This window comes from Phyllopteryx taeniolatus, chromosome 15, assembly GCF_024500385.1.
Source record: "Phyllopteryx taeniolatus isolate TA_2022b chromosome 15, UOR_Ptae_1.2, whole genome shotgun sequence".
NCBI classification, from domain to species: domain Eukaryota; kingdom Metazoa; phylum Chordata; class Actinopteri; order Syngnathiformes; family Syngnathidae; genus Phyllopteryx; species Phyllopteryx taeniolatus.
In genome coordinates, this window is record NC_084516.1 from 3,060,973 (window position 1) to 3,087,492 (window position 26,520).

At 43.3% G+C, this 26,520-nt stretch overlaps 1 protein-coding gene across 7 annotated transcripts; it reads right to left on the bottom strand.

Annotated features, from left to right (window-relative positions):
- Positions 1-1,642: 1,642 nt before the first annotated feature.
- On the bottom strand, positions 1,643-25,910 carry arhgef28a (Rho guanine nucleotide exchange factor (GEF) 28a). Of its 7 annotated transcripts, XM_061747237.1 has the most exons (33): positions 25,760-25,910; positions 25,653-25,683; positions 24,257-24,321; positions 22,267-22,311; positions 22,071-22,125; positions 20,695-20,747; positions 20,551-20,614; positions 18,605-18,833; positions 17,826-17,985; positions 17,639-17,738; positions 16,797-16,883; positions 16,364-16,400; positions 15,245-15,334; positions 14,492-14,618; positions 14,053-14,188; positions 13,925-13,980; positions 13,790-13,850; positions 13,509-13,602; positions 13,321-13,424; positions 12,962-13,084; positions 12,612-12,862; positions 11,969-12,094; positions 11,593-11,710; positions 11,265-11,513; positions 11,093-11,169; positions 10,835-11,013; positions 10,026-10,117; positions 9,740-9,910; positions 8,778-9,013; positions 8,324-8,371; positions 6,706-7,164; positions 3,945-4,179; positions 1,662-2,053 (listed from the first exon to the last, which is right to left on the bottom strand). In XM_061747237.1, the coding sequence occupies exons 3-33, from the start codon at positions 24,287-24,289 to the stop codon at positions 1,899-1,901; spliced, it is 4,050 nt and encodes a 1,349-aa protein (XP_061603221.1). In that variant the 5' UTR covers positions 24,290-24,321; positions 25,653-25,683; positions 25,760-25,910; the 3' UTR covers positions 1,662-1,898. The 7 variants fall into 7 exon arrangements, with proteins under 7 accessions (XP_061603225.1, XP_061603220.1, XP_061603223.1 ...); XM_061747236.1 differs by lacking the exon at positions 25,653-25,683 and having other exon boundaries at positions 1,644-2,053; XM_061747238.1 differs by lacking the exon at positions 25,653-25,683 and having other exon boundaries at positions 8,826-9,013.
- Between the last annotated feature and the right edge of the window lie 610 nt (positions 25,911-26,520).

The window sequence follows — 26,520 nt, forward strand, 5'->3', positions numbered from 1 at the left end:
CTTTTTCCACTATTAATGTGACCTATAAACTCCACAAGTTAATTGAATAAATAAATAAATAATAAAATCATGAGGGGTAGTCAAAATAAGCAAGGGAGGTAATGTGGTTGCACAAGTGTGCACACCCTCTTATAACTGGGGATGTGCCTGTGTTCAGAATGAACCAATCACATTCCATTTTATGTTAAATGGGAATCTGCAGACTCTTGCCGTCATTCAGAGCGGCTCTAATTTACCCTAAATGATCTTCTGCTGTTCTAGTAGGCTTTTCCTTACATTTGAACAGGGGTGTGTGGCTGTGCTCGGAACCAACCAACAAAAGTTCTGATATTCTAGGATTTTTAAATTTATTGCGGGTAATTGAGTTGAACGGGTTATGATTCACATTAATGGTCGAAAAAGCTTTGAAATTCTTTCTCTCATTTGAATTTGAACAGAGGTGTGTGGACTTTTTACATCCACTATATTGACCTTTTTTAAAATGATACGTCCTATGTCAACTTATTTTGTGAACCCCCAAGGGATGGCTAGTGGACCCCGAACCACAACAATAGAACCACTGGTCTACTGTATATAATATGTGAGTAAATCCAAGCATAGTCGGAAACAAATCAGAGGTCAAAGATGGTAAAAGTGGGCCAGAGTGGGGACATTGGCGACTGAAACTCGCCGTAAAACGGCCGCTCGCCGGAGTCTTCAAAATTGATGAGGTGATGAAATGAGATTCCGTGTGGGCCTTCGGAAGAAGAAGAAGCGGTTCGGTTAATCTGATTTTTAACGGCGGCAGAGGCGATAAATGTGATGGATGGAGAGCGCGGTGAGGGCGGGACTATTTTAGTTTGATTACAGTAATCCCCGAAGAGTCAAAGGTTCCCCAGCTATTCGTTGAAAATGAGTCCTGGTGCCGAGTAACAATGTTGAAGTGAGTTGAGGAGTTCCATGTGGTGCTTTGCCACCATCTTGTGGCCTCTTGGTTCCAAGGAACTATGGTGAAGTGAGATGAGGTGCTCCACGTCGAGCTTTGGCCAAAGATTGTGGTATCTTGATTGTGGTATCTTGATGCCAGGGAACTGAGGAGCTTCGTGTAGTGGTTTTGCACCTTCTTGGTGATAAGGAACTATGCTGAAGACAGTTGAGGAGCTCCATGTAGTGCTTTGGTGCGTTGTGGCATCTTGTTGCCAAGGCACTATGTTAAAGTGAGTTGAAGAGCTTCATGGTGTTTTCCCACCATTTTGTAGCATGTAGGCAACTATAAACCTTTTTTAGTTGCTTCACAATAATAAAAAAAAACTATGAACCTTTTTAGCATTATTTTGACACCTGTAATTGTCACGTCGAGTTGGGAGGCGTTGATTGTTCCGCCGCGGATGCGCTTATTTGCCGGACAGGAAGTCATTGGTATGCGCGCACCTGCTGCTCCTCTACCTGTCACCGTTGGCAACGGCACGTCCGCCGTGCATGGCACCGGACTGAAAATGTCTCTGTCGTCCCACAGGAGTCATGCGTCGTTGTTGGGAGGCCATTTTAGCAGCAGCGTGGACAACGGCCACATTTGAGTTTTGTTGAGTTAATTAAGTCAATTAAGCAATTATTTGAAACTATTTGTAAAAGTGAATGTGTTTATTTAAATGTTTTTGTTTTATTTTATTGTTTGCAATAACAACTAAAAGGCATTTACTATTTTTATTATTTATTATAATTATTTTTTTTTTAGTATTTTATTTACAATAAATTAACCAATTATTTCATGAGCTATTTGAAAATGAATAAATACATTGAAATTAAACAATTTTTTTTGGGGGGGGGGGATGATGAAAATAATGTAACAAATTTTACAGGACTCATGATAATGTAAATGATGCCACACATAAGTAAGCACATTTAAACACGATCTCTGTTCAGAGGTACACAACCGTTTCCTCTCGGACCTCCTCGTCGCCGCCCGTCTCCATGGAAACCGGCCACCCAAGGTCAGGGGTTAGCAATGGCGGCGGGTACGACTTGCCGCCATCACTCGCCGATGACGGCCAGGCCTCGCCCGTGTGGCGCTGATCTGAGGTGCAAACGACAAAAGGCATTCTGAATAACTGTACAGTATAATCATAAGAATAACCAGGATGCAGCACAATAATAACAACAGGGATGCATTATGATAATACAACTAAATAATAACAACAACCAGGATGCAGCACAATCAAGGTAATTTGGGTCCCAGAGTGTGCAAACGTGCTTTGGTTGATTTCCAGCAGCTCTCCAAATTCCTCCTGGGGATCAATAACACTCTTTTAAGGACTTTTGGAGGTGGCTGTGTGTGTACGTTGAGTGTGTGTGTGTGTGTGTGTGTATGTATAGGGCCAGGTGCGCTGTCATTGTAACAGATGGCGTGAACTATAAATTGCCTGATTGTGTCCCTGAAGGGGAATGAGAGTGTGTGCGCGCGCGCGTTTACCGAATGACATTAAGTGTACATTAGAGAAGTGGCGTGAGAGTGAAAGATGAGACGTCAGCGTCGAGCCACCGTGCCTTTAAGACTCGCTCGTCTGGAGCAACTTCCTACGTTGTTGCTATGGCGACCCCTCCCTCCCAAATTGAACCGTTTACAAAACTGGCAGACCAGCCAGGACCAATGTCATTTTAGCACTAGCATCAGCGCAACTCCGAAAGCCACGGCGACCCTTGTCAAATGGGACGGTTGCCGTGTCATACCACATGTCGTCACGCCACATCACGTAACGTCATGTTGCGGCGTATTACATCGCGTCACATCAAATTATATCGTGGCAAGTCACCCTCCATTACATCACGAAACATCAAATCACGTTCCATTACGTCCTGTCACATCAAATTATATCACGGCAAATTACGCCGAGTCATGTTACATTACGTCATGCTACGTCGCGCCACGCTACATTGTTAACATTATGTCACAATTGTTATTATATCACATTACATCAAATTACGTTTCGCCACACCACATGACTTAGTAGTGTCGTTCGCCATTGCGTCACGCTGCGCAACTTTACACTGTCACACATCACATTAAGTCACGTTACGACAAATTACATCATGTCACATCAAATAACCTCATATTACACTACATTACGTCACGTCAAATTACGCTACGCTGCGTCACAACACAGGATCTTAGCTCAAATGACTTCGCAGCGAATTGCATTATGTCACGGCAAATTACGTGACATCGCATCACGCTACATCATGTTACACGTCACATGAAATCACAAAACGTCATTATGCGCCGAATCATGCTCGGTCACATTCTGTTCATGACTTCATCCATCCATCCATTCTCTTAACCGCTTAGCCTCATGTCGCATCAAATTACGGCACGCCGAATCACAATAGGTCACATTCCGTTACTTCCTGTTGCATCAAACTACGTCATATCATGTCACATATGGAGATTCATTTTCCAGTAACGTCGTCTCTACTCTCTCGACAATGTTGTTGTTGTCGTGTGCATCCATGTTTCTTTTCATGTCAATCTCTTCATAATTGTCCTTATCACTGTTTTAAACTCCCCTTTCACTTGACATGCATTTTGATAGATGCCAAACATTGTTTAATACCATTCGGGAAAAAATGCATTCGAAGGCACGATGTAACGACTTGTGCATAGATCAATGTCGCGCAATCAATCCAAGCTGCTCCGACCCTCACCGGTCCATAGAGAAGCCATTGATTGTCACGTCCTATTTGTGGAGGGGGTGGGCTGCCGCGGGGGCGTTTGTCTTTGTCAGGCGACACTGATTAACTGGAAGGACAGATCAGACGTCAGCCTTGAGAACATTACGTGTGTATACCGCTTTGTTGACCTTCTCACAGTTTGTCATTTGTGCCCGATGGCAAAGACGAGAGAACACTTCTGATGATTCCCCACGTAGCCGTGGTCAGCTTGACTCGAACACGAAAACACGCCCACTTACCAAACAAAGCGCCCGCCGTCGTCCAGCGCCGTCCGTACGCGTCGGGACTGAGGGTGGAGGTGTCGGGGGCGACTGATGTTCTGCTGTTGGACATGGCCAGCAGCGTGTTGAGGCAACTGTGCGCGCTGCCGTCGCTTCCTTTGCGCTTGTTGTTGTTGCAGATTGTGACGAGGCCTCCGCCGGGCGACGACGACGACCCGGTCGCAAACACGTCGTCGTTTCCCACACTTGAGTTCTGGGACGGGATCGAGGAAAGGTCAAAGGACAAAAGCCAGAGGGCAGAAAATCACAGCTAAAATCCGCATCACATCAAATGCTAATTACACTACTAAGTTTTTGTTAATGTGCTTTTGTCTTCTGACTGGCTAAGAAAAGGACATTGCGGCTGCAATTTCTACAGAAAGGCGGCAGCCGGTGTTTTGGCTCCCTGCGCCCGTACAACTTGTCACACTGACATGACTCGCAGCCAATTAGAGCAGGCCTGAGAGTTCACCCCGTGACCTGTGGCCTCAGGCTCCGCAAGCTGCTTGTCAACTCCAGTGTTGCCTCGCCACTCAAAAGACCTCAATAAGTAAATGGGAAAAACAGAAACAAAGCAGGTGAGCCTTCATCCAGTCTGTGTGGGCCCGAGGTGGCGACGAAATTAGTTCAATTGTTTTGACACGTTAAAAATGCAGCTGGCGCTAGTAGCTTAGCTCACGGGTGCGCAAAGTATGGGCCCTGCGGGTCCTCTAATGTTTGTTGCTTTAATTTAACAGTTTTTTCCCCCCCTACAATTGGTTGATTAAAATGCTTTTAATAATGTTTTAATTAGTTCATCCAATTAAATCATTGGTTAATCAAATATACATAACATGAACATACGAATGAAGTGAAAATCGCACACATACATGAGACATTTTCTTTTATATTTACATTATTAGTAACTGTAGGCTACCTATAATTAGACTAACCGTTAGAAAGTTTGGAGTCACTCAGACAATTTCACGTTTTCCATAAAAACACATTGTATTTTTTATTTTATTTTTTTTAAGAGAAGCAATTAATGTCTAGACTGCATTTCTGATTAAAGTGCTTTTCTTTAAAAAATAAAGAAATTTCTAAGTGACCCCCAAACTTTTGAATGGTAGTATATATGCAGTAAATGTATAGAAGAAGTCTACATACCACTTCAAAGTTAAAAGAATTATGAACAGTTCCAAGTAACATTCAGTGCGAGCACAAAACCTTTCGCCTTCTGCTAGAAAGCTTAAAAATAAAAAATAAAAGTTAGAAAGAAAGCCTACTAGAACAACTGAACATAGCCACAACCCAGTTATAAGAGGGTGTGCACATTTATGCAACCACATTATCTCAGTTGTTGAGTTTTACGTCCCCTCTCGAAAATATCTAAAAACAAATGAAATCAGTTAGACAGGACATAGATTACTTTAATGATGGAAAAAGTTTTGAAATTATTTATCCTGGTCTCATTTTTTATATTACAAAAAAACAAGCATTTGAACAGGGGTGTGTAGACTTTTTATAGCTTTATAGATTTTCAAAAAACATAGAAATTTCTTAGTGACCTGAAAGTTAATGGTTGTGTATACTATAATTTAAAATGAATGAAAATGTTATAAACTATTCGGCACGTTTTTGTTTTTTTTTACCTCATCTATGAATAAGCTGGCCCATGTGCCCGTGTTAAAAATCTAACGTGGCCCTTGACCACAAACCTTTGCCCACCGCCAGCCTAGCTTAAAGCCCCACAGGGAAACAGTGCACCCTTTTATCGCAAATTTTTTTTTTCCCTCCGACACAGAGGCAATCATCGAGGAACCGGCCATTTTAATTATTGCAGCGGGGCTTTTTATTTGCTGCACTTTAATTACCATCCATCACCGAGATGTTTATTGGCGCGCGGCGCTGGGGAGAAATGGCGCTGAAATGGCGCTCATTATCGCAGCTCGTACATCACGAGCGGCGTGCGGAAGGCGCCGCCGCCGCGTGTGTGCCGGACCATTCCGGAGCAGCTCCATTAAACCTCAGTGCTTCTCAAACTGGGCTAAGTGGTTGCCTTTCGTCGGGCTTCGTTCTTCCCGTACAATGTGAAAATTATTCCTCTCATGGTGTCTGTTCCTTAGCAGGTATTAAAGTTGCTAGTCACGTAAAAAAAAAAGAAAAACGATTAGTCGTTATGTTGGGAACACAAAACTAAAATCTAAGAGGAAATACCTCAACTCAAGGCAAAATATGCTTGATTATGAAATGTATTTTAAAGCGTTAGGCTCCAGCACGCCTGCGACCCTAGTGAGGAGAAGCGGCTCAGAAAATGGATGGATGGATGGATTTTAAAGCGTGCAGATGGCTAAAGGCGTGTTTTGCGCGTCGAACTTGGCTTGCTGTGACGAACCAATCGGAGGACGTCGTCGGCCAGCTTGCCGTGAGTTTGAAATCCGATTGGTTAAACAGTCCCATTGCTATTAATAAATGTAGTTGAAGTTGCATTGGCCAACATTCTTGATTCTGAAGGCTGTGGGGCAGAGTAGATTGACAGAGCAACACAGGGAGGCTGAAATCTGATTGGACAAAAAATACAAAATAAATCTCGCATTCATATAAAGGAAGCAGTGCATCCAAGAGAATCGCTACGAAACGAAGAGAATAGACCTTTGGGAGTAAATGATGACAATTTCGTGGAACAAATCAAGTAACGCAACCAACCACGCCCTAACGCAACTAGCGAAAACCGCACGTGATTGACGTTAGCCGCGCCCACCTTCTGCCCGTCCAGCGGGATGATGCCGTCGGGCAGGCTCCTCTGCCGGCCGTGCCTCCACGTGTGGAGAACCTTCCGGTGCTTCTCCAGACGCTCTCGCTCCCTCTCCATGCTCCTCTGGCCCTGCCGGAGCCTCTCCAGATTGTTCCGGTACTCCTCCTGCTGCCGCTCCAGCTCCTCGCGCTCGCGCCGCAGCTCCTCGGCCAGCAGAAGGCACCGGCGCTCCCGCTCGTCCACGCCGCTCTCCTTCTCGCCCAGCCGGATCTCCCGAGCCTGGCGCTCCCTCTCCCAGCACTCCCGGTTCCTCCCCGCGTCGTCCTTGCACTTCTCCAGGTGGCGCCGCGCGACTCGTCGGTCGCCGGCGCCGCGGGCGCTCGGCGGGCGCTGGGGCGGGAGCCCGGCTTCGCGGAGGAGGAACCTCTGCAGCTCGTAGCAGCTGTCCTGGATGGTCACCGCGGCCTGAAGCGCGGACAGACGAGCGCATTTGGAATGTGACGGCTCACCTGAGGTGCGCGGGTGAACGCGGGCAGGATGCGGAAGCTTTGAATACGCAAATGAGCTCAAAGAGGGCCTGTGCGCAGGTGTGCTCAAACCGGGGGTGTCCAAACTTTTTCCTCCGACGACAGATAATAGAAAAATGGAAGGATAATAGGGCCACTTTGAAATTCTAGTAGTAGTAAAGAAAACATCCAGTGTAATGTTGTTGAATGTTCAAAATAAAACCGTTTGCGCATCATGATTTCATGCTTTAATTCAATGGATTTTGTGGCTCCTCCGTGTGAACACGCGTTGGCCACCAGGGGGCAGTATAAGACAGACAAACACACGAAGTCACAACTAAGTGACTCAGTAAACTGCTGTAATATTAACCAATTTTTTTTGCAAACAATAAAGAATATATGCATACGAGTACTGTTATATTGTCTCTTTACATGTGTTTCTGCGTTGTTTTTGTTTAAATAGTCGCTGCTTTAAGGGTTATAACTACTCCAACATCAATGCTGGTTTTCATGATCCTTGGCGTTTTGCATAGCGTCTGAGCTTTTTCAAGCTCGTGGACTTCCATAAGGTAAAGTTATGTGGTTTGGTTAATTCAGCAACTGTGTAATTATCTTTGTTTCACGTTAACTTTTACCTTTTTGCTCGCTAATCAAGACAAAGACGGAAAAAAAAAAAAAAAAAATCATATGAGCAATACTTGGTATCTCAAAAAATGTGTAGGTCAGATAGCTCATAAGTTGAGGAGTGTATGTAGCACTTTAATGCATGAAAAGTGCTGCATAAATGAAATTTGAATTTTAAAATTGATTGATCAGGCGTCCTCAGTTTGTAACACTACCACCGACTTCCGACATTTTCAAGCTACACATGGTCATTATGGCTTTAAAACGGGGTTAGCATACATAAGATAGACAGACTACGGCACATTCTGGCCAACGTACAAATTTGGATTACGCCATTATTCATATAAGGATTGTATTGATTTATACGGGATGAAAATGTCATTTTCAGTTGTTTTCAAAAGGGAACTTTTTTTTTTTTGACGCTAGGAACAATATGTATTTTTGTGTGTGTAGCTTTTGAGGTGAATGAAATGACGAGACCTGACAAAACTCACCTGCAGACTGTAGAGCAGCTGCGTGAGGCTCTGCACACTGCGAGCAATCTGCCAAAAGATAAAACAACACAACTTTAGGTTGAACAAAGAAGTGAAGTTCCATCCGTGAGACATGTGCGCCCCCTGGAGGCTCCATAGTGTTCTACTGCCATGTTGTGTCCCAGTGAGGGCCACGCTCCAAGCCCACTTTCTGAATCTGCCCCAACTACATTTTTACAGCAATTTAAACAATACAAATTTCTTGAACGTTTTTCCAAGCTGCCGTAGAACGCGTCATGAAGAGATGAATATAAATGTCCGAGGGGTTCACGGGCTTCTATGTGTCATAAAGTAAAAAGTCATCTGTGCGGCTGCTGTGACTCACTTTCTTGTCGCTTGTGAGAAACCGTCAATCAGAGCGCCGCTAAGACGAATACAGTATTGTTACGTACAGTATGTTGCGCAAGAAACAAACCCATCTTCTCCTCTGTATTTGTATCTTTATGGGTGCTTTGCTGCGTACGTTGAAGTCATCACTTTGCAGGTGAGTCGGTGATGGAAACTGAACGGTCTCGTGGTCCGCGGGTGAAGCCGCCTCTCTGTCGGGCGGCTGTTCCGGAGGGGTGACGGGACTTCCGGCGAACGCAGAGTCTCCGCCCGAGTCCGGGCTGCGTCCGGATCTGGACTCCAGCGTGTGCTTCAGGTTCTCGGCTGGCGGTGGCACAATAAAACACGGAGCAAGAAAAATCAAGAAAACAAACAAAAAACGGGGCTTACAAAAGTACTTACGTCATGTTTTGTGGTTACGAATGGCACGCGACAAACTGGTTTGTGAAGCGGCATCAGAATACGTGGCACACTCAAGTTACCGCTGTACTTCCATTGTATTGTTACATATTTACGTACCTTATTATGTTGTAGGTAATATAATGAAAAACAATAAGATGGAAAAAACAACATTGGGTCCACAAAAACAAAATGTACATCCATCCATCCATTTTGTGAGCGAATTTTTTTTTTTTTTTAAATAAGACAAAAATATTAGGACATTTTTTCAGATGCGATTCCTTCCTCAGTTTATGTTGGTAGCCACAGGAAAAACAAAAAACAATAAACAAAAGAAAAACCATAAAAAAAAAAAAAAAAGAAAGAATGAAAACGTAAATACAGAAAAATACCAGGAAACAAAATACAAATATTAGACCAAAAATATAAAATATGAGCAAAGTAAAATGTATGAAAATAAAATATTTAGTCCCAAAAAACAAATACAGGAGGTCTTCGCTTAATAAGGTACTAACAAACATTGTTTTGGGTTTCCGAACAGCGCGCAAAGAACTAGCTTTAGCAGTGGCGTCGGAATATGTCAAAAGCACGACTGATAAAACGAAACTGGAGGGAAAGAAAGTGTAATGATTCATTTGCACAACAGCGAACCTTCTCGCAGCGCGGCGGCCAGCAGCACGCTGGCCCGCGGCAGCTCGTCCGTGCGCGGCAGCACGAGCAGCCGCGGCTCGCCGGGCGCCGCGCCCGCCGAGAGCGCCGCGTACGTCCGCAGCTTGTCCTCCAGGCCGGAGCAGATCTGCTGGTCCCGGCTTGTCAGACTCTCTGGCGGAATACGGAAATACATCGATTCATTCATCAAGACTTGACTGTTGATTGTCCATGTCATTTTGTTGCCCGGGAAACATTTTATTCAAACGTTCAGCACCCAAAGTCATACCTTGCAATTTCTGGACCTTTTGAAAGCGAGCCTCGGCGACACGCTTCTCCTCTTCTGACTCGCTCGAGTATTCCTCCTCTTCTTTGGGACAGCTGAGGGGGAAAAAACACACACACACACAATGAGTACACATTCCCCCCCCCCAAAAAAGCACGAGCGCTGGTCGATAGTTCAATAGTACCATAATATTTAATAGCTCCATAGTCCAAACAACTACATGAGAAAAAGAGCGTGAGGGAGGTGGAGGGGGTGCACCGTTACTCTTTTATCACAGATACTATCGATAAAAGGTTTGGGATCACTCAAATGAAATGTCCTTATCTTTTTTAAGAATAGCACTGTGTTTTTTTTTTCTCAATGAAAATACCTCAAATGAATTGAAATACAATCTAGCGGTAAAAAAAACAACAAGGACATTTCTAAGTGAACAGTCATGTGTTTTTGCGAAAATTAAATTGTCAGTTATGTTGTTAAATTGCTGACCATTTAAAATTCATTAGAGGATTTAACAAAAGAGTCCCTTTTTCCAAGAGGAAGCACTTCTTTTCACAGTATTTCTATTACTTCTGTGGAAGTCGAGGCTGGGGAAAAAAAGGTTTCTGGGGGGGGGGGGGGGGGAAAAACAAAACAAAAAAAAAACTTGTAAAAGCTTTGTTGGGTATTAGGAAAAATATAGCAAATCCCAGAAGAGAGAAAAAAAAAATCTGTCAGTGAAGGGGAAAAATAACGGATTAAAATAGGAAATGAGATTTTTGGGAGGAAAATTGGAGATTTTATTTTAAGGCGCCCAATCCGCATTTCGAGCAAACCTCTCCACGGCCTGGTGAACAATCCTCATCCAGGCGTCGCGTTCCTCTTTGGACGCGGCGCGGACCTCGTACATCTCGGGCCCGCTGGCCGAGGCGCTGATCAGGAACATGCCGCGCTCCTCGTTGGCCACCTCGCGTACGATCAGCTTCTGCAGCGCGATGACGGGAGGCTTGTGGTCCTGCGGGCATATCCCCGGGTCAAGCGTCAGCAGGAAGCCGACGCTTGACAACATTCGGGCAGCTACGGCGTGGACGTACCACAGCGGCGAAGGTGTACTTCTGGTCCTTCTCTTGCAGGAAGACCAGGGAGTCGGTGAGCAGGAGAGCCAGGACGTCTGTCCGGGGTTCAATAACGTCATCAACAGAAGTTCCCAAAACAAACCAGGTGAGAGTAAAAGGGTTGGGAATTTTTTTCCCCCCCCGGCCAAACCTTTGAGTCTCCCGGTGGCCGTCTTCCACAGGAGGGCGCCCTGGTGCTTGAGCGTCTGGCCCATCATGTCCTGCTTGCGTAGGGTGCGCCCGTTCTTGAGCTTGGCCGTGCTGCGGCTCTCCGTGCGGCTCCACACGTCCCGCAGCTGCCGCCGCCGCTCGTACTCGCTCACCCGCAGCTCCACGGCGGCGATCAGCTGGCGCATGCGCGCCAGCGTCGCCGACAGGTCGGCGTGTTCCGCTGTGCCCTCTGCGACGCGACAGAAACTCCTAGTTCGTCAGCTGGCGCTACAGCGGTGACACCCGGCGGAGGCAGACGGAGGACGGACCTTGCGTGTACTGCAGGATCCGCTCCAACAGGACGGGATACTTGGTGATCCTTTGGGTGACCAGCAGGATGCATTCTGGGATCTCCCGTCGTCGCACCAGAGAGTTACCTCCTTGTTGCTTTCATGCAAAATTTCACAACCGAATTAATTACACTCATTGGTGGTTTTTGTGCTTTTTCTCTAATTCAGCAGCCAATGGTATCGAGGGAGTACAGCACGAGTGCTCGATGGTAGTAGGAAACTTCACCGCAAGCAGGCGCTCGGCAGATAGTGATCAATTACTAAAACCGCACAACTAACTATAAGTAAGATGGAGAGTGCCAACTGGATGCTGATCATTGCGTGTAGAGTTCACAAAGTGCGAACGAGGACGTACCTTGACAAAGTTGTGAAACCGCTTGTTGTTCTGCAGGAGCTCCTTGAACAAGCCGACCGCTTCGCTGTGCCGGCTGCAGAATTCCCCATAGACGCGCCGCATCTTCTCGCCGCTCTCGTCTGAAAACTGACACGGGAGGGACACCCGGCGGTCACGTTTCTTCGGTGCATTTCAACGCAATCGATCGTTTACAGTCACCATTTCATCAATTCCACCGAAATGTATAACTGACTTCTTTTGAGAAGCCAAATGTGAAGGTGGTCTGTTTGTGTTGAGTAATCTCCCTCCAGGCTGTTATGAACACTCATTTATGTAACATGGGTTGATGATTGCGTACATGTGACTTTGGTGTTATTCCAATCTCGACGAGTGACGATCCAGTGCTTGAAGCAGCGCCTCTGGCGGTCATCCGGGATTCGTAGTTAATTCCGCAACTTTCCTTTTATGCTCAGCCATCAAACGCGCAATGACGAAATTCAGTTATTTGACCACTTAGCACCGTTCATCTGTCTAGTATATGTGGCGCAAATTTGAGAGCAAGAACATTTGTATGGGTCTACTCATAATAAACCAGCCTAGCAAATATCATTTATCATTCATTTAAAGTGACTCTGGAGGCTGAATTACAAAAGTTCCAGCTCGCCTGGTGCAGCAGCACATCTCCGACGCGCTGCATGAGGTAGTTCTTGTGTTCACGCGGCTGCGCCGAGTTGTGCCGTCGATCCTTCAAGGCGGCGAAGAAAGCGCGGTGGAGCGTTAGCAGCTGGTCCAGACAGGGGAAGAGGCGCTCCAGTGCCTTGCCGTCCAGCTGCACTTCTTCCCGCAAGCCTCGGCGGAACACCGCCGCCATGATGTGCAGCGTCTGGAGGTGGTGAAGCTCCGTCTGCATCAGCTCTGCGTTTTAACCAGAGGTGGGGGGGGAATTAGTCACATGACTTGACTCGAGTAAGACTTGAGTCGCTATGTTCGGGACTTGGAACTCCCTGGGCTGACCGTAGATGACGTCCTGCCTCTTGACAGCGCGCTTGTCCTGCTTCTTGCAGAAGTTGTGCTCCACCGTCAAACTCCACGACTCCGCCTCGTAATCGGCGGCGTCGGCAGCGAGGTCGCTGTAGTCTGTCGAGAGAGGATTCAAAGTATGCCATTTTAACGTAAATTCAACCATTTATGTAAAATAGTTCACTTTAGAACGGCTAATTTAATGCAACAAATACAGAAGGATAATAATGTAACTACTACGTAGGTGAGCCGGATTAAAGAACCGCTCATGCTTTGCCCACCCCTGTGCTGGATGCTAACAAGCTAGTCGCTAATTTGCTATCACTCCCACATGAGTGGTGACTGGGCCGTACCTTCCCCTGGGGTCCAATCATTGCAGGACGTGGTCTGGAGCTCCTCAGATCGACAGCTCGGCTTCGCGGTGTCCATCTCCGACTCTGAGCTCTCGCTGAGACCACTATAACGAATGTCACACCATCGCTCTCAAATTTGACACGGTATGGATTCATACTTCAGGGACTCGGAGAGGGGGTCTCGTTACCCGTCGTTTCCAGCAAGAGAACCGGAGGGCGCCGGATCTTTGGAGCCCAACGGTGGCATCGCGCATTGAGGAGGACTCTCTCTTATGGTGAAATCTGAATGGAAATAGCGTTAACCCGTTACAGCAACCCCCCAAAAAACAAGTTAAAGTCGAGTCTTTGGTAAGTTTTAGGCAAGCCAGTCCCAAGTCCAGGAATTGGCAATTTAACTCTGGCTTGAGTCAAGTGATGTGACTCGAGTCCCCCCACCTCTGCTAATTGCACGTCAAAGTCTCTGACTCACTCTGCGGGAGAGATGCCGTCCTGCTCTTCACCGTAATAACCGCATTCTTCTCCTGGAGCTCCTGCAGCCACACAAAACAAGGACACTGCTAAGAGTTCGCGGCGCTCACTACCTGAGGAGTAGCGCGGCGCTCACCTTAAAACACGGTGGGATCGACTCCTTGCAGGCTTTATGGACTGTGGCAGTGCAGGCTGAGAGGCAGAAGATATCGTTAAATAAAGTAGGGATACCGATGAGAGGAATGTCCTGGGAGGGAGGCCTACCAGCGCAATGCAGAAGGTCTTTTCCGAACACTGGCTTGTCGCACACCACGCACGTGGTGGGAGATACACAGGTGTTGGCGAAAAAGTGCCGCGCCGTGGTTCGTCTGTCCTTGCTCTCTTGGTCCTTCCCTTTGGTCTAAAAATAACACAAGATAGCGAAAGATAAAAGATGAAGTCTGAATAGAATTCTTACTCTCGTAACCAGCAGGACTCTTTTCCTTATCTTGTCTTTATTTGTAGACAAAACGACACTAACTGAGAATGGAAAGTAGAGGTGCTGCGTGGTGGTTTTAGATTGCTAAAGTTAATGCTAACTGCGAATGTAAAAGAGATGCGCTGTGGTCTTGTTTGCTGGCTAATCTGGTTTTTAATGTAAAATAGAGGAGCTCTGTGATCGTGCTAGCTGGCAAAGGTAATGCTAAAGGCGCACGGGGGCTACCTTGGTCTTGTTGCGCGTATTGGACATCTTGCTCTTGAGGAAACTGAAGGTGCGAATGACTTTGTACTTGTCCGAATCGGCCTTGGTCGGGATGTTGGACACGTTCCTGTCCTGTTCCTCTTCAATCCTGTCCACCGACAAACGTCGGCGCTTAGCTTCATTTTAGCACGAACAAACAAATCCACAGACAAAACCCTACGCTCGTGTTAGTTGTGATGGTCTTCCTGAAATGAAGGTCAGTCTTCAAACCAAAGCATTAGTCCAGTGTTTCCCTACCTTTACTGAGCCAAGGCACATATTTAGAAAAATATCCCAAAAGAAAAAAATGCCACAAAAAGCATAGTCGTACCCCCACACGTTTGCGGTTCACTAACTGCAAATTCACTTATTTTGATGATTTCGGGGGGGGGGGGACACTTGTCCTCTTTTATTCGTTGCAAGAGCATTTCATTGTTCTGCTTGGCACTATATGTCACTGACAGAGAGAGACGAACAGAGATGTATTGTTTGAAGTAAATGAATAGTCATTTTTGGACCAATTACGTGAAAACGGATAATTTCTCACAGCACACCTGGTGCTCTCTTATGTGCCGTGGCACAGTGGTCAGGCATCACTGGGCTAAATAAATGAACGACACTTTAATAAAGCTTTATGCTGTGAAAGTGAATGGAGATTAGTGTTAGGAACACACAGACACACACAAAAAAAAGTTAGTTTCTTCTTTTTGTGCTGCGTTTCAGGCTCGGACATACTCTTTGAGGAACTCAGATAGGGTGAGATGTCGCAGGGATTCCACTGGCGCCGCACCGCCCTCGTTACCGTCGTGACGGGAGCGAAACTCCCTGCGAACAACACCACACGTACACACTTCACATATGATTCTCAGCGTCAAAACCGCCCGTTGGGGGGGGGGGGGGAATCGAGATCTGCTGACGTGCAATGTGAGAGACAAAAGGAGGAAGGAGCAAAGAAAATTTGCTCCAAAAACCGCATCCACCTCTGCAGTTTAACCATGTTAACCAATAAGAAGCCAGAAGAGAGGCATTTGTAGAAAAGGGAGTTTTCCAGCTGAAATAAGAAGAACAAGACATGCAGATGAGTAGTTTGACTTTAGTTTTATTATGCAGTGGTTTTTTTACTCTAAAAAAAACCTCCCCCTTCCAAAAAACATAAACAATTACAGTTTTCCTGGAGAAGAACAAATCATGTCTGGCATCTTTTGATGGCGAGTAGTTTTACTTTATTTTATTTTAAATCTTCACCCCACAAATGAACTGGCTATTAGCTTACAAGCTTAGTTTAAAAAATAGATTTGCTTGCCTCGAAATTATGTGACTGTGTCAGGCATCTCCATAGGGTGAGTGGTTTTACTTTATATTAGTAAAAAAAAAAAAAAAAAAAAAAAAAAAAAAAAAAAGTCAATTTTAAAGTCGTTTTCTTGTGTAAAAAAATAAATAAATAAATAATAAAAAATTGTTTATATATATATATATATATATATATATATATTTTGTCCAAATTGGGTGTCTGTGTCAGCTGTCTTCCAACAGTGTGTGATTTTTTGTTTTGTTTTAAATCGTTACTTAGCATGGAATTTTACCCAAATAAAGTCAGTTTTCAGCAACCTCAAAGGCAGTTATCGAGTATAAAAATGATCATGTTTGTCACTCCATTATGTGTCTGTGTCAGGTGAGTACTTTTAAGTGCTCTCAGTTTTATTTAGTTCAATTATACAATAGCTATATTCTTTCAACACTTGAAAATGAAAATCTTCACCCTGCTGGTGAGTGTCATTGTTTTGGAGGTCAGTGCGAGTGACGTGTTGTGACACCGGTGTGACATTAATATCATAATCATAAATAAAATATTACCTCTTCTCATGGGACTGTGACTCTGAGGCTCTTTGCTCTGTGGATACACAACCCCCCCCCCAAAAAAAATGATTTCTCACTAATAAATGAAGAAGTAATGCAAGTTTGGCAAAGACGGCGGCCAGCTCATAAGCAGGCCCTCAAAGCTGTGATTTATAATCACGTGACATTTGTTATTGCTTATTGCCATGACAACAAACATACTGTGGCACAAAGAGGAAAAGTGCGATGTTATCTGTAGAACAGGAAAATGGAGCTTATAATGCGGCATAGCAAAGCATCTGGCCACTTGATACAATACAACTAAGCAAAACAAACAAAAAACAATTTATTCCATTTAACATGCACACTTAATTTGACCAAGCAGATGCTAACGTGCTAACATCATGTAGCGGTTTTCTACAGGCTGGGCCTGGTGTAGTCCTCTACTTACTAGCCGGGTGTAGCAGGGAGAGAGATATAGACAGAGAGAGCGCCTGAAGGAGAGATCGGCTATGGCTGCCGCCGTGGGGCGGGGCATCTACAGGACACAAGCAAACGGGTCGCACACTCTCATAAACTTCTATACAGCTCGACTATACTACATTTCATGTTCTATACATCTCAAATCTTCCATATTTACATCATATTCAATGTATATACACCTTTGATGTACCTTTTTACATTATATTTAAAACTCATTCACTGCCAGCCCTCCCAGTTAACACAGATATTTGACTTCTAAAGCCGTCAATGGCAGTGAATGTGTTTTAATGAATGGACCAATAATTTTTATATTACAAATTGTATTATAAATTACAATATTTACATCATACTTGATGTATACACCTCTAATGTACCAGATTTACAAAATAATGTTTTATACACCGCAAATGTACCATATCTACAACACACTTGTGGTAATGTTCTCCACACCTGTACAGTAATGTATCATATTTAATTTATGCACCTCCAATGTACCATATTTACATTGTATGTGTACACACCTCTGATGTATCATATTTACGTCATATTTAATGCATGTAACGCTAATGTTTGATATTTACATATTAAACGTAGTCACCTCTAATGTGTCATATTTACGTCACATTTAATGTATCCACCTCTAATGTAACATATTTACATCATATTTAATGTTCTACACACCTCTCATGCACTAGTTACACCTCTAATGTACCATATATATTTACATCCTATTTTATGACTGTACCCCAATTGTAGTATATTTTTATATTTAATGGTCTATGCACTTCAAATTTAACAAATTTAACTGACCTGGGCTGCTGGCATCCCGGCCGAAGCGAGGAGGACGTGATGGGATTTTGGCGGACGAGTAGGAATAGGAGCGCAATCGCATTGCCGACTCACTCAGCTTCTACATAGTGACAGCAACAAAATCAGACTCTGAAATTGTCACTTAGTGACTAAAAATACTTTTTTTTTTTTTTCTCTTAATTTATACATTGGGGACAGGTTCACACGCCGAGGAGGTGGAGAGGCTGCGAGCGCAAGGCGGGCCGGTGTCACTGTTTCTCTCGACGGTGGACGAGGGCGGCGACGACAGGATCCTCGACTCCACCTCGTCATCCTCGCTGTCCACCTCCAGAGACACGTGGCTGGGACTGTGTTTTCCAAATAACCCAGATAAAGCTGATTCCATTGAACACAGGTATGGCTTTTTCCACTTAATCATACTACATTCTAGTGAGTATAGGAAATGGTTAACTTGTGCACACAAATTTATTATTATTTTTCAAGTAAGGTTTAAAAAAAAAGGGGTTTTATACAACATTGTATAAAGTCCAACTAAATATGTTTTTATTAAAAAACAGTGCTTTCCTTTTCGTAACAGCAAAAAATAAATAAAATCTAAATTCTAGTGAGTTCAAGAAATTAATTAAACTTGTAACGCTCCATTCACACCTGACACGGATTGAACCATTCACGTGACGTGATTACATAAAGTCAAATAAAAGAGCAGTGAGCTACATTCAAATCTTGCTAGCAGTTTGAAAACTGCATGCGTTACCTTTAAGTTAAAAAAAACAACCAACTTTTTAAAGTGACCTATGCGCCTCGAATGTACCACATTTACATCATATTTAATATATGCAATGCTAATCGCATCATATCGAATGTCCATACACCTTCATGTATATCATCATATTTAATGTTCTATACACCTCTACAAACATGACACATTAGCACAGGGACACACAGCCAGAGTACACACGAACATACCTGAGGCTGCAGGTGTACAAGGGAGGGTCCGTGGCGTGGGCGTCGGGCACCAACATGGCCGCAGGGGGCCCTTCCAAAGGCGGCGGCGGCGGTGCGTCCGCGGCGGCCAGTAGATGGTCCGAAAAGGTTCCGTCAGTATCAGTGCTGACACTCGTCACGCCACTGATGATGTGCCCAATCTGCACTGCTGTGTGCTGCGTAAAGTGCTCACCTCTGGACTGCATGTGTACTGTAAAAAAAAAAAAAAAAACTAGTAGAATCTGTAGATTAGTATGTGATTAACTTCAGAAAGAGGAAGGTTTTGACCCAAGGGAACACAAACACCCCAAATATGAAGCCTCAGCTAGCAGCTAATCAGCTTAGCATGCGATATACAATGGAAGCAAGGTTTTGACTCAAGGTAGCCCGGCACTCATTCATATAATTATTCAACTAGCATCTACTTAGCTTAGCATGCGATGAACAATGGAAAAAATTATGGGTTTCGACACAAGGGAACACATCCGCCTGCAATATGAAGCCTGTTAGCCTGTTAGCTTAGCGCGTCATAAAGAAATAAAATACGTGACCAAATGGATGTCGTTCTGACAGAAGGAAGAAAAGGAGCACAGTAGACTCTGAGCTTTCTTGATGAGATTTTCCATGCACATTCATCCAGGATTTCAATATCTAGGAAGGCCGAGGCTGCTTTTTATTGAGAGGAAATCCTGGGCATCGTCGAGGCATTTCCTCTTTCTCGTGCTTGCATTTGGTGAAATTCTGTCCCTGAATGCGGAGTCACATGTTTCGGGTTGACAGGTGGTGGGGGGCGGCGGAGACAAAAACAACACACTTAACGTTGCACTGAGACACTCCGAGGAACAGACGAGAAAGGCTTTGACCAAAGGTAACTCGGCCACACGCCTCAACAAGCAGCCATTTAGCTTAGCATGTCACACGCACTGGAAACGGTGAGATTTTGGCCCAAGGTAACAGCAAACATGAAGCCTCAACATGCAGCCAGTTCGTTTAGGCTATAATAAACACAGAAAACTGCTGGGTTACGTCCCAGGGTAACGCAACCACACTAAATATGGCACCTCAACTCGCAGCCTGCTACATAATTAGCACGTCAAGAGGGGCAGAGTTGACACTGACCAAGGCAACGGCTTAAACATCCCTCCATCCTCCCTCCAAATGTGGACAAGTGCCTTTGAAAAGGACTTCACGTCAACTAAAATGTCCAATTTTTGTGAGCCAGCAATATGACAGCTTGTAAAACGTATGCCCCCGCGCCCCCCCTCGTCTTTTTCAGGTGGGTAAGAGAGTAGAACGGGCCATTCCCACCGTGGGGAACAAGTTGGACGCCATTCCTATACAGATTCCAGCCAAAGAGAGATGCGCACAGCTACCTCGGGGTAGATTTTCAAAAATATTTGATTTCAAATATGATGTCTACCCTACTATTGTATCTACTATCTACCGCTTTCCGATTTGCAAAGCAACAAGAGAGAGCGACGGGCCTTGATTCAAGGGAACACAAACTACATTTTCATTCAAGATTTTGAACCATAGTTACAACAAGGTCTCTAATTATCAATTGTCAGCTAGCTTAGCTGTTGGCTTAGCAAGCCATAAACACAAAAAAAATTGCTTGATCCATCCATGCTAAATAAAAACAATACAGTAAATAGCTATGCTGCGTCTCAAGGTAGGACAACCGCGCTAAATATGAAGCCACAGCCAGCAACCAATTAGCAAGACATGCTAAACAATTTTACTACAACAAACATGAATCAAAAACATCTGACTGAGCTTAAGTGACGATCAGTTAATAAAGAATTACTAAAATAGCATTTTGCCAACCCAAAAAAGATGGACTTATTTTGGAGCCCTGCCCCTCAGTTTGGGAACCCTATTCATTGTGCAGTCATCCTTTAAAGTCGTGAAGAAGAACATAAAGTTACCGCATGAAGAAGATGGAATGCCTTCTTCATCATCCACAGAGAGGAAAAGCTGTTCTTTAAAAATCTTACAGAAACAAACAAAAAAAAATCACTTCAGGAAGTTTTGTTAAATTGTGGATTTAAAACAACAAGAAGAAATTCAACCTTTGAAGCTTCCGCCAGCCTGTTGTCTTCTACTCGCAGCTCCTCGCTAACGCCTATGCAAAATAAATAAATAAATAAATAGTTTACCTGAGAGCAGACACACCCTCTTTCTCCTCCCACTGTCTTCCGCAGAGGATGCAGTGCAATGGCCGCGGGAAAAGAAACAAGACCCCCCCCCAACACCACCACCAGTCAGAGAGCAATGGATGTTTACAGGGCTCCAGACGGGCTGAATGTCAATACCGAGGCACACTTCCTGCTCGGGCTTTACTGGTCAATACCACCATCCGCCATCACCACGGTAACGATTAATAAAAGAACAAAAAAAGCAACAAAAAAAAAAAAGGTACAGGTTGTGGGAGACATGCCACACTCGTTGTTTGGACGTAGAGTTGACTTTATTGCCATTTATTGGCTTTACTGTCATTTACGATGACCCAGATTTAAAGTTGTATGACATCACACAAGGAATTTTTTTTTCCCCCTCAGTGTTATATTTATATTTATAAGTAGCAATTTTCAACAAGGGAGTTTGTATTTTTCAGGAATTTTTTTTTTTTTTTAGAAAAAAAGTGGTATATTTAGAGGGAAATTTTCATTTATATAATAAAAAGTCCTAATATTTCAAGTTTAAACTACAGTCATATTTTTTTTCTATCTTCTGGATTGATTTGAGAAAAAACGTTTTGTTCATTTTTTTTTTTAAAGAAAAAAAAGGAGTCACATTTTTCAGGTTTAACTGTATTCCTGGGGCAAAAACATCCTAATATTACAAAAACAAAGTCTTTAAGAAAAAACGTGTTGTGGGGCATTTCTTTTTGAAAAAGGTTGCATTATTTGAAATCTGATTTGTTTAGAAAAAAAAATGTACATGTAATATCTGAGAAATCTGTTTTTCATTTTTGGAGAAAAGGGTAGTATCATCTGGAGTTATACTTTTTTTTAAAGATTTTTTTCACACACACGCCAAAAGTATTTTTTACACTTGTGTTACCACTACAAATTTTAAAGAATCAGATACCGCAGACACATTACAGCTTTATTGTGAGAGTTTAGATTAAGGTTTTCTGTTTTATTCTATTATACAGTTTCCATTTGGATCACAGTTAAGAATGTCTAAAGGTTTTATGATCGCCTCTTTTGACCATTATTCCCATTATTTCCTGTGGGAACAAATTGTTTCCATATCCACACTAATCCTGGAGTGGATGTACTGTTCTGCGGCTTTGTGCGTGTGTTTGTTGCTGTGTGATGCCTTGTTTTGTTGAGGATGTGTTGCAAATGAGGGAACAAACACGAGAGAGCACGTAACCAAGAACGTTAAGTAAACACACTTTCGAGAGCAACTTGACGACGAGCCCCAATTAACTCCTCACCTTTTTCAGGAGGAACGTGTTCAGCGTTGACTCCCTCGGCTCTCAACAACTGGATCTGGAACATAATGTCGATATAAAAGGACCACTCGAATCAATAAAAATTTTTATATTTATATATATATATATATATATATATATATATAGATATATATATATATATATATTATATATAGAAAACATTATCGCCTCTTTTGACCATGTTGAGGACATCCCGGTCTCCCAGTGCGTCCCGCAGGGGTCCCTGGAACACAAACAACGGTGTTTAGAGACACGCAGAACATGACACCAACCTTAAAATCCACAACGTAAGACTGGATCTAGCGTCTACTGAGCGCTGTTGGCCGGAGCTGATAGGATCGGAGTCATGCGGCACTGTTATTTGTGGTCAGCACTAGTGTCACGGTTATCAATGTTGTTTTGACGCTGAACAGAAAGATAAGATCCAGGCCTTTCTTAGTCCTGAGCACTGCATTCACTCTTTAGGTTTTGCTTGATAAAATTCACTTCATTTGATTCAAAACGTGCCTGGAACTTCTGTCTTGTGCCAGGTCTCTCTTGAAAAAGTGGTTTTTAATTTCAATGAAACCAACCTGGTTGAATAAAGGTTACAAAAAAAAAATAAATACAGGGAGATATTGTCGCTGTATAACGAAAAGGATGTATTTTTGCTGGTCTTACTGTATAATCTTATTATCCTTCTTGCTTCTAGTCTTACTATGGTTTTACTAGAGTCCTACAACTGATCTTACAATACAGTCTTACAACCGGTCGTACCGTGGTCTTGCTACCACTCTTAGTACCAGTCTTGCCATGGTGTTATTACCAGCAGGTCTTAAGAGTTATTTTTATAGTTTTTCTTTAAAACAAAAATGTGTTGTTTTTATGTTTGGATAAAAAAGAAACACCTGCAAAATTTTGAGTTAAATGCTTTTGAATTTTTTCCACCGGAACCTAAATGGAAACAATAAACCTCGACAATGAAAAAAAATGTCTGCCCATTTGTAATATACATCCATCTCCATCAAGCACACATGACAAACAAACAAACGCAATCTTTAACCCTAACTGGATCATCGCTGCCCTGGGGAAGGTCAGTCTGGCAATCTCTGGCTTTATGGCACTACAAAACCTGATCCTGTAACAATGAAATATTCAGCAGCTTATGCTTGGATCGCATGCGTCCCATATGGTCAGTGTCACGTTGGACAGCCTGTGTGAATAATAAAGGTTTGACACTTGTAGCCTCGCTCAGATAGGACACAATGCCCGTCGTCTGACAGCACGGTGACTCTAGCACCTTCGCGTGTGTTTGTCTGTTCAGCAGGCGAACAAAACAAGCGCGCACGTGCTGCCTACGGTCGCCGGGGAAACGGCAAATCGGCGGCTCTCGGGCCGCCCGTCATCCCCCGGGAGCTACGCATGCGGTGATGTCAGCGTAGGGGGGGGTGGGGGGGGGCAGCAAAGAAACAAAAACATCTCAGATAACAGACGCTTCTCTTTGACAGGTCTCTCTCAGATTTTACCATCAGTCTTATTTTGGTCTTCTTACGGGTCTTACTTTGATCGTACGATGGTGTCCTTCCAAGGTGCTCTTACAACCAGTCTTAGGTCTTGTTCCAGGGTTTACAATGGGGTTTTACTGCGATTCATACAATTACAACCCGTCTTACTATAGTCTTTTTCCGGTTGTACTTCCAGTCTTCCTATGGTCTTTTTACAGTGGTCTTACTGCCCATCTATACTCATATTTCGTGCGTGCGTGTCAGCCGGTAACGCAAATTGCAAATTGCCTCCCTCGGGACGAGAACTTTCTGGTTTGGGTTTCGCTAGCAACGAGTGGCATCAAGTGTGAACGCATTTGACATTTTTCAGTATTTGCCATAACGGTTGGTTACTGTTTGCTTATTTTTTTCCCCCCATACTTAATTTTACCGGACACCTTTACAAGATACAAAAGGAATTTAGGGAATTTCACCTCCACTGTCCAGTATCCAGGAATTTATTTCACTGTCACACTGGTTGAAATTTTGGCTAAAAAGTTACCGAATCCATTTCCAAACACTGAATCGTTTGAGATCGTATCGTTCTACATGAACCAATCTCATCCTTGAATCGAATCGGCAATCACAAATCATGATATGAATCGAACCTTACTAATATGCTTAGGAAAGGAGTGCGGTACTTACATGTAAAGGCACCTTGTTTCTGGTCGCCTCCATTTTAACCCGGAAGGAGGGAGAGAGGATTATGACTAAAATGAAAACAAAAGATCACTTCAAATGTGTTCCATTGAAGAGGAAGTTGATAGTGTCATGACACATTACATACACTGAAGCCCCATGACACTTTTCTTCTAAAGATACACCAGCGTGTCATCGAGGGATCATCGTCACAGCTGGGACTTTTTTTTTTTTCTTCCTGTAATTAGACTTCCCTCTATAATGACACCATGCTTCTCGTGTGTTGTACGTGGGCTTGGATTACAGGAAGTGAGACCTCACAGTGCAGTTCCAATGCATGCATGTTCCACCATGTTATGGCTCCAAGGATCACGCAAACTGGTTCTTGTGACTGAATGTTCAACATCAGGGTTCTTTATGTGTTGATTTGTGAGTTTTCTTGACATTTTCTTTATTTTTAGGTGATTGCTTCAATATTAATAAAATATTTACGGATACGCAAAACCCTCACCAAGGCCTTAAATACGAGGTGCGAGTCGTTGTGGTTTGCTGAATGTTGGTTTTCTCTCAACAACGACGATTATTTGCTAGGTGAGCGGCGGAGATGCTAACACTCTCCGATTTTTCCCAGATGGAAAGTAGCACAAATTTCGACAATATTAACATCTAATTGATCTTTCGGGTTTCACAATAACATTGTGCCATTTTTTCCCCTATACTGTATCATCATGAATTTCGTTACCATGAGAGTTCCTAAAAAATAATATTGCTATTTAATCCTGAAGTCACCTCGCATTTTGGGGAAATTGTCACTAACTCGTGTCACAAGGACTAATTTAACTAGCTAGCTAACAAACAAACAATGAGCTAAAACTATTAGCAAACTACAACTAGATAACTTACATAGCTAAATAACTTTTGGCATGATATCTGTGTTAAAGAGGCTACTCAATTACACTCGTGTTGAAAAATGCAAACAAAAAATTAACTAGTGAGCTTTAAAAAATAAAAAGATTTCTTTTTTTTTTTTAAAGTAACTCCTAGCTCACTAAGCTCCATAATGAACAAGACAGCAAAATGACTTTTTTTTGCAGGTTATCTGTGTGAAAAAGGTTACGCCATTACAACTGCGTTAGCAAACAAAAAAATGGAAAATGTATCTTCATATTCATATATTGGCAGCTGTCTTATTGTTGGTTTAACTAACTAACTAGTTTAACTAGCATGAGTTTAACTAACAAAATTGTAAATTCATTTCAACGTAAATGCAAATATCAGGCGACACCACTTCAAACACAACTATAAATTACACGTATGATACAAATGAACATGTGAAGTAACAAAAGCTGCTGTGATAGTAGACAAACAGTAAGTGGACGCTTTCAAAACAAAACCACTTTACCTTTTTACAACGATGTACATGAAGGCACCGGCTGTCCAAGCAGCGAACACAACCAAAGTAAAAAACGAGTACTTAAACGCACCACGACCATCTTTGTGAATCATTACCTGCTGTCGCTGGCGCTCGCGTGGTTGGCCACTTGTATCCCACTTTCTTGGAAGGTTTTTTTTTTTTTTGGTCTGTTTTAAACGACGAGTCTCTCTCGGCTGTATCCGCGTCGTCAGCTCGTTTTTGCAGGTGAGAGGAGAGCGGCTCCTCCTCTTCCTCCACTCCGTTATGTAAACAGAATTTGGCCGCTAGATGGCGCCTTCTAATCATAATAATCATCATCATCATCATGTGATGTCAAAAATACAACACAGCACCTGTACCTAATGAAAATGCTAAAAAAATGTATGCATTTAAAAATGCATGACAACCAATGGCAATAGGCCCAAATAAGTTAATATTAAGTCAACATTAACATTAGGGGGGGGGGGGGGGGAGAATACATTGTGGCCACAATATAGATATTACATGCACACAAAATGCAAATTGAAAAAAAAAGTATTTTGTGGCCATAATACACTAATTTTGGCTGCAAAATTGGTGGATTGAGATTTAAAGTTTCTAATATTGCACTTTCACGATGGAAATGGTGAAAATCGACAAATAATTGCAACCGGCCCCTAAAAGGGTTATTATAATTGCCGATAGAGGATTACGGCAAAGCAAGTTTTGCCGAATGAAACTCATCAACTCACTTCAACAGAGTTCCTTGCTTGGTGCCAAGGAACTCTGCCACTAAATGGCAGCAAAACCACTACTTTTATCCAAATGAAGCACCGTAATTCCCTTCAACATGGTTTCTTGGAACCGAGACGCCACA

What these genes read in the sequence shown, in the direction of transcription:
- arhgef28a (XM_061747236.1), bottom strand. Translation starts at nt 24,289, where the DNA reads ATGGAGGCGACCAGAAACAAGGTGCCTTTACAT. An exon ending in CGTGTGAACCTGTCCCCAAT is followed by an intron (nt 17,739 to 17,825) that starts GTATAAATTAAG and finishes GTCACTATGTAG; the next exon opens with AAGCTGAGTGAGTCGGCAAT. An exon ending in GGCCGCCGCGCTGCGAGAAG is followed by an intron (nt 9,014 to 9,739) that starts GTTCGCTGTTGT and finishes TGCCACCGCCAG; the next exon opens with CCGAGAACCTGAAGCACACG.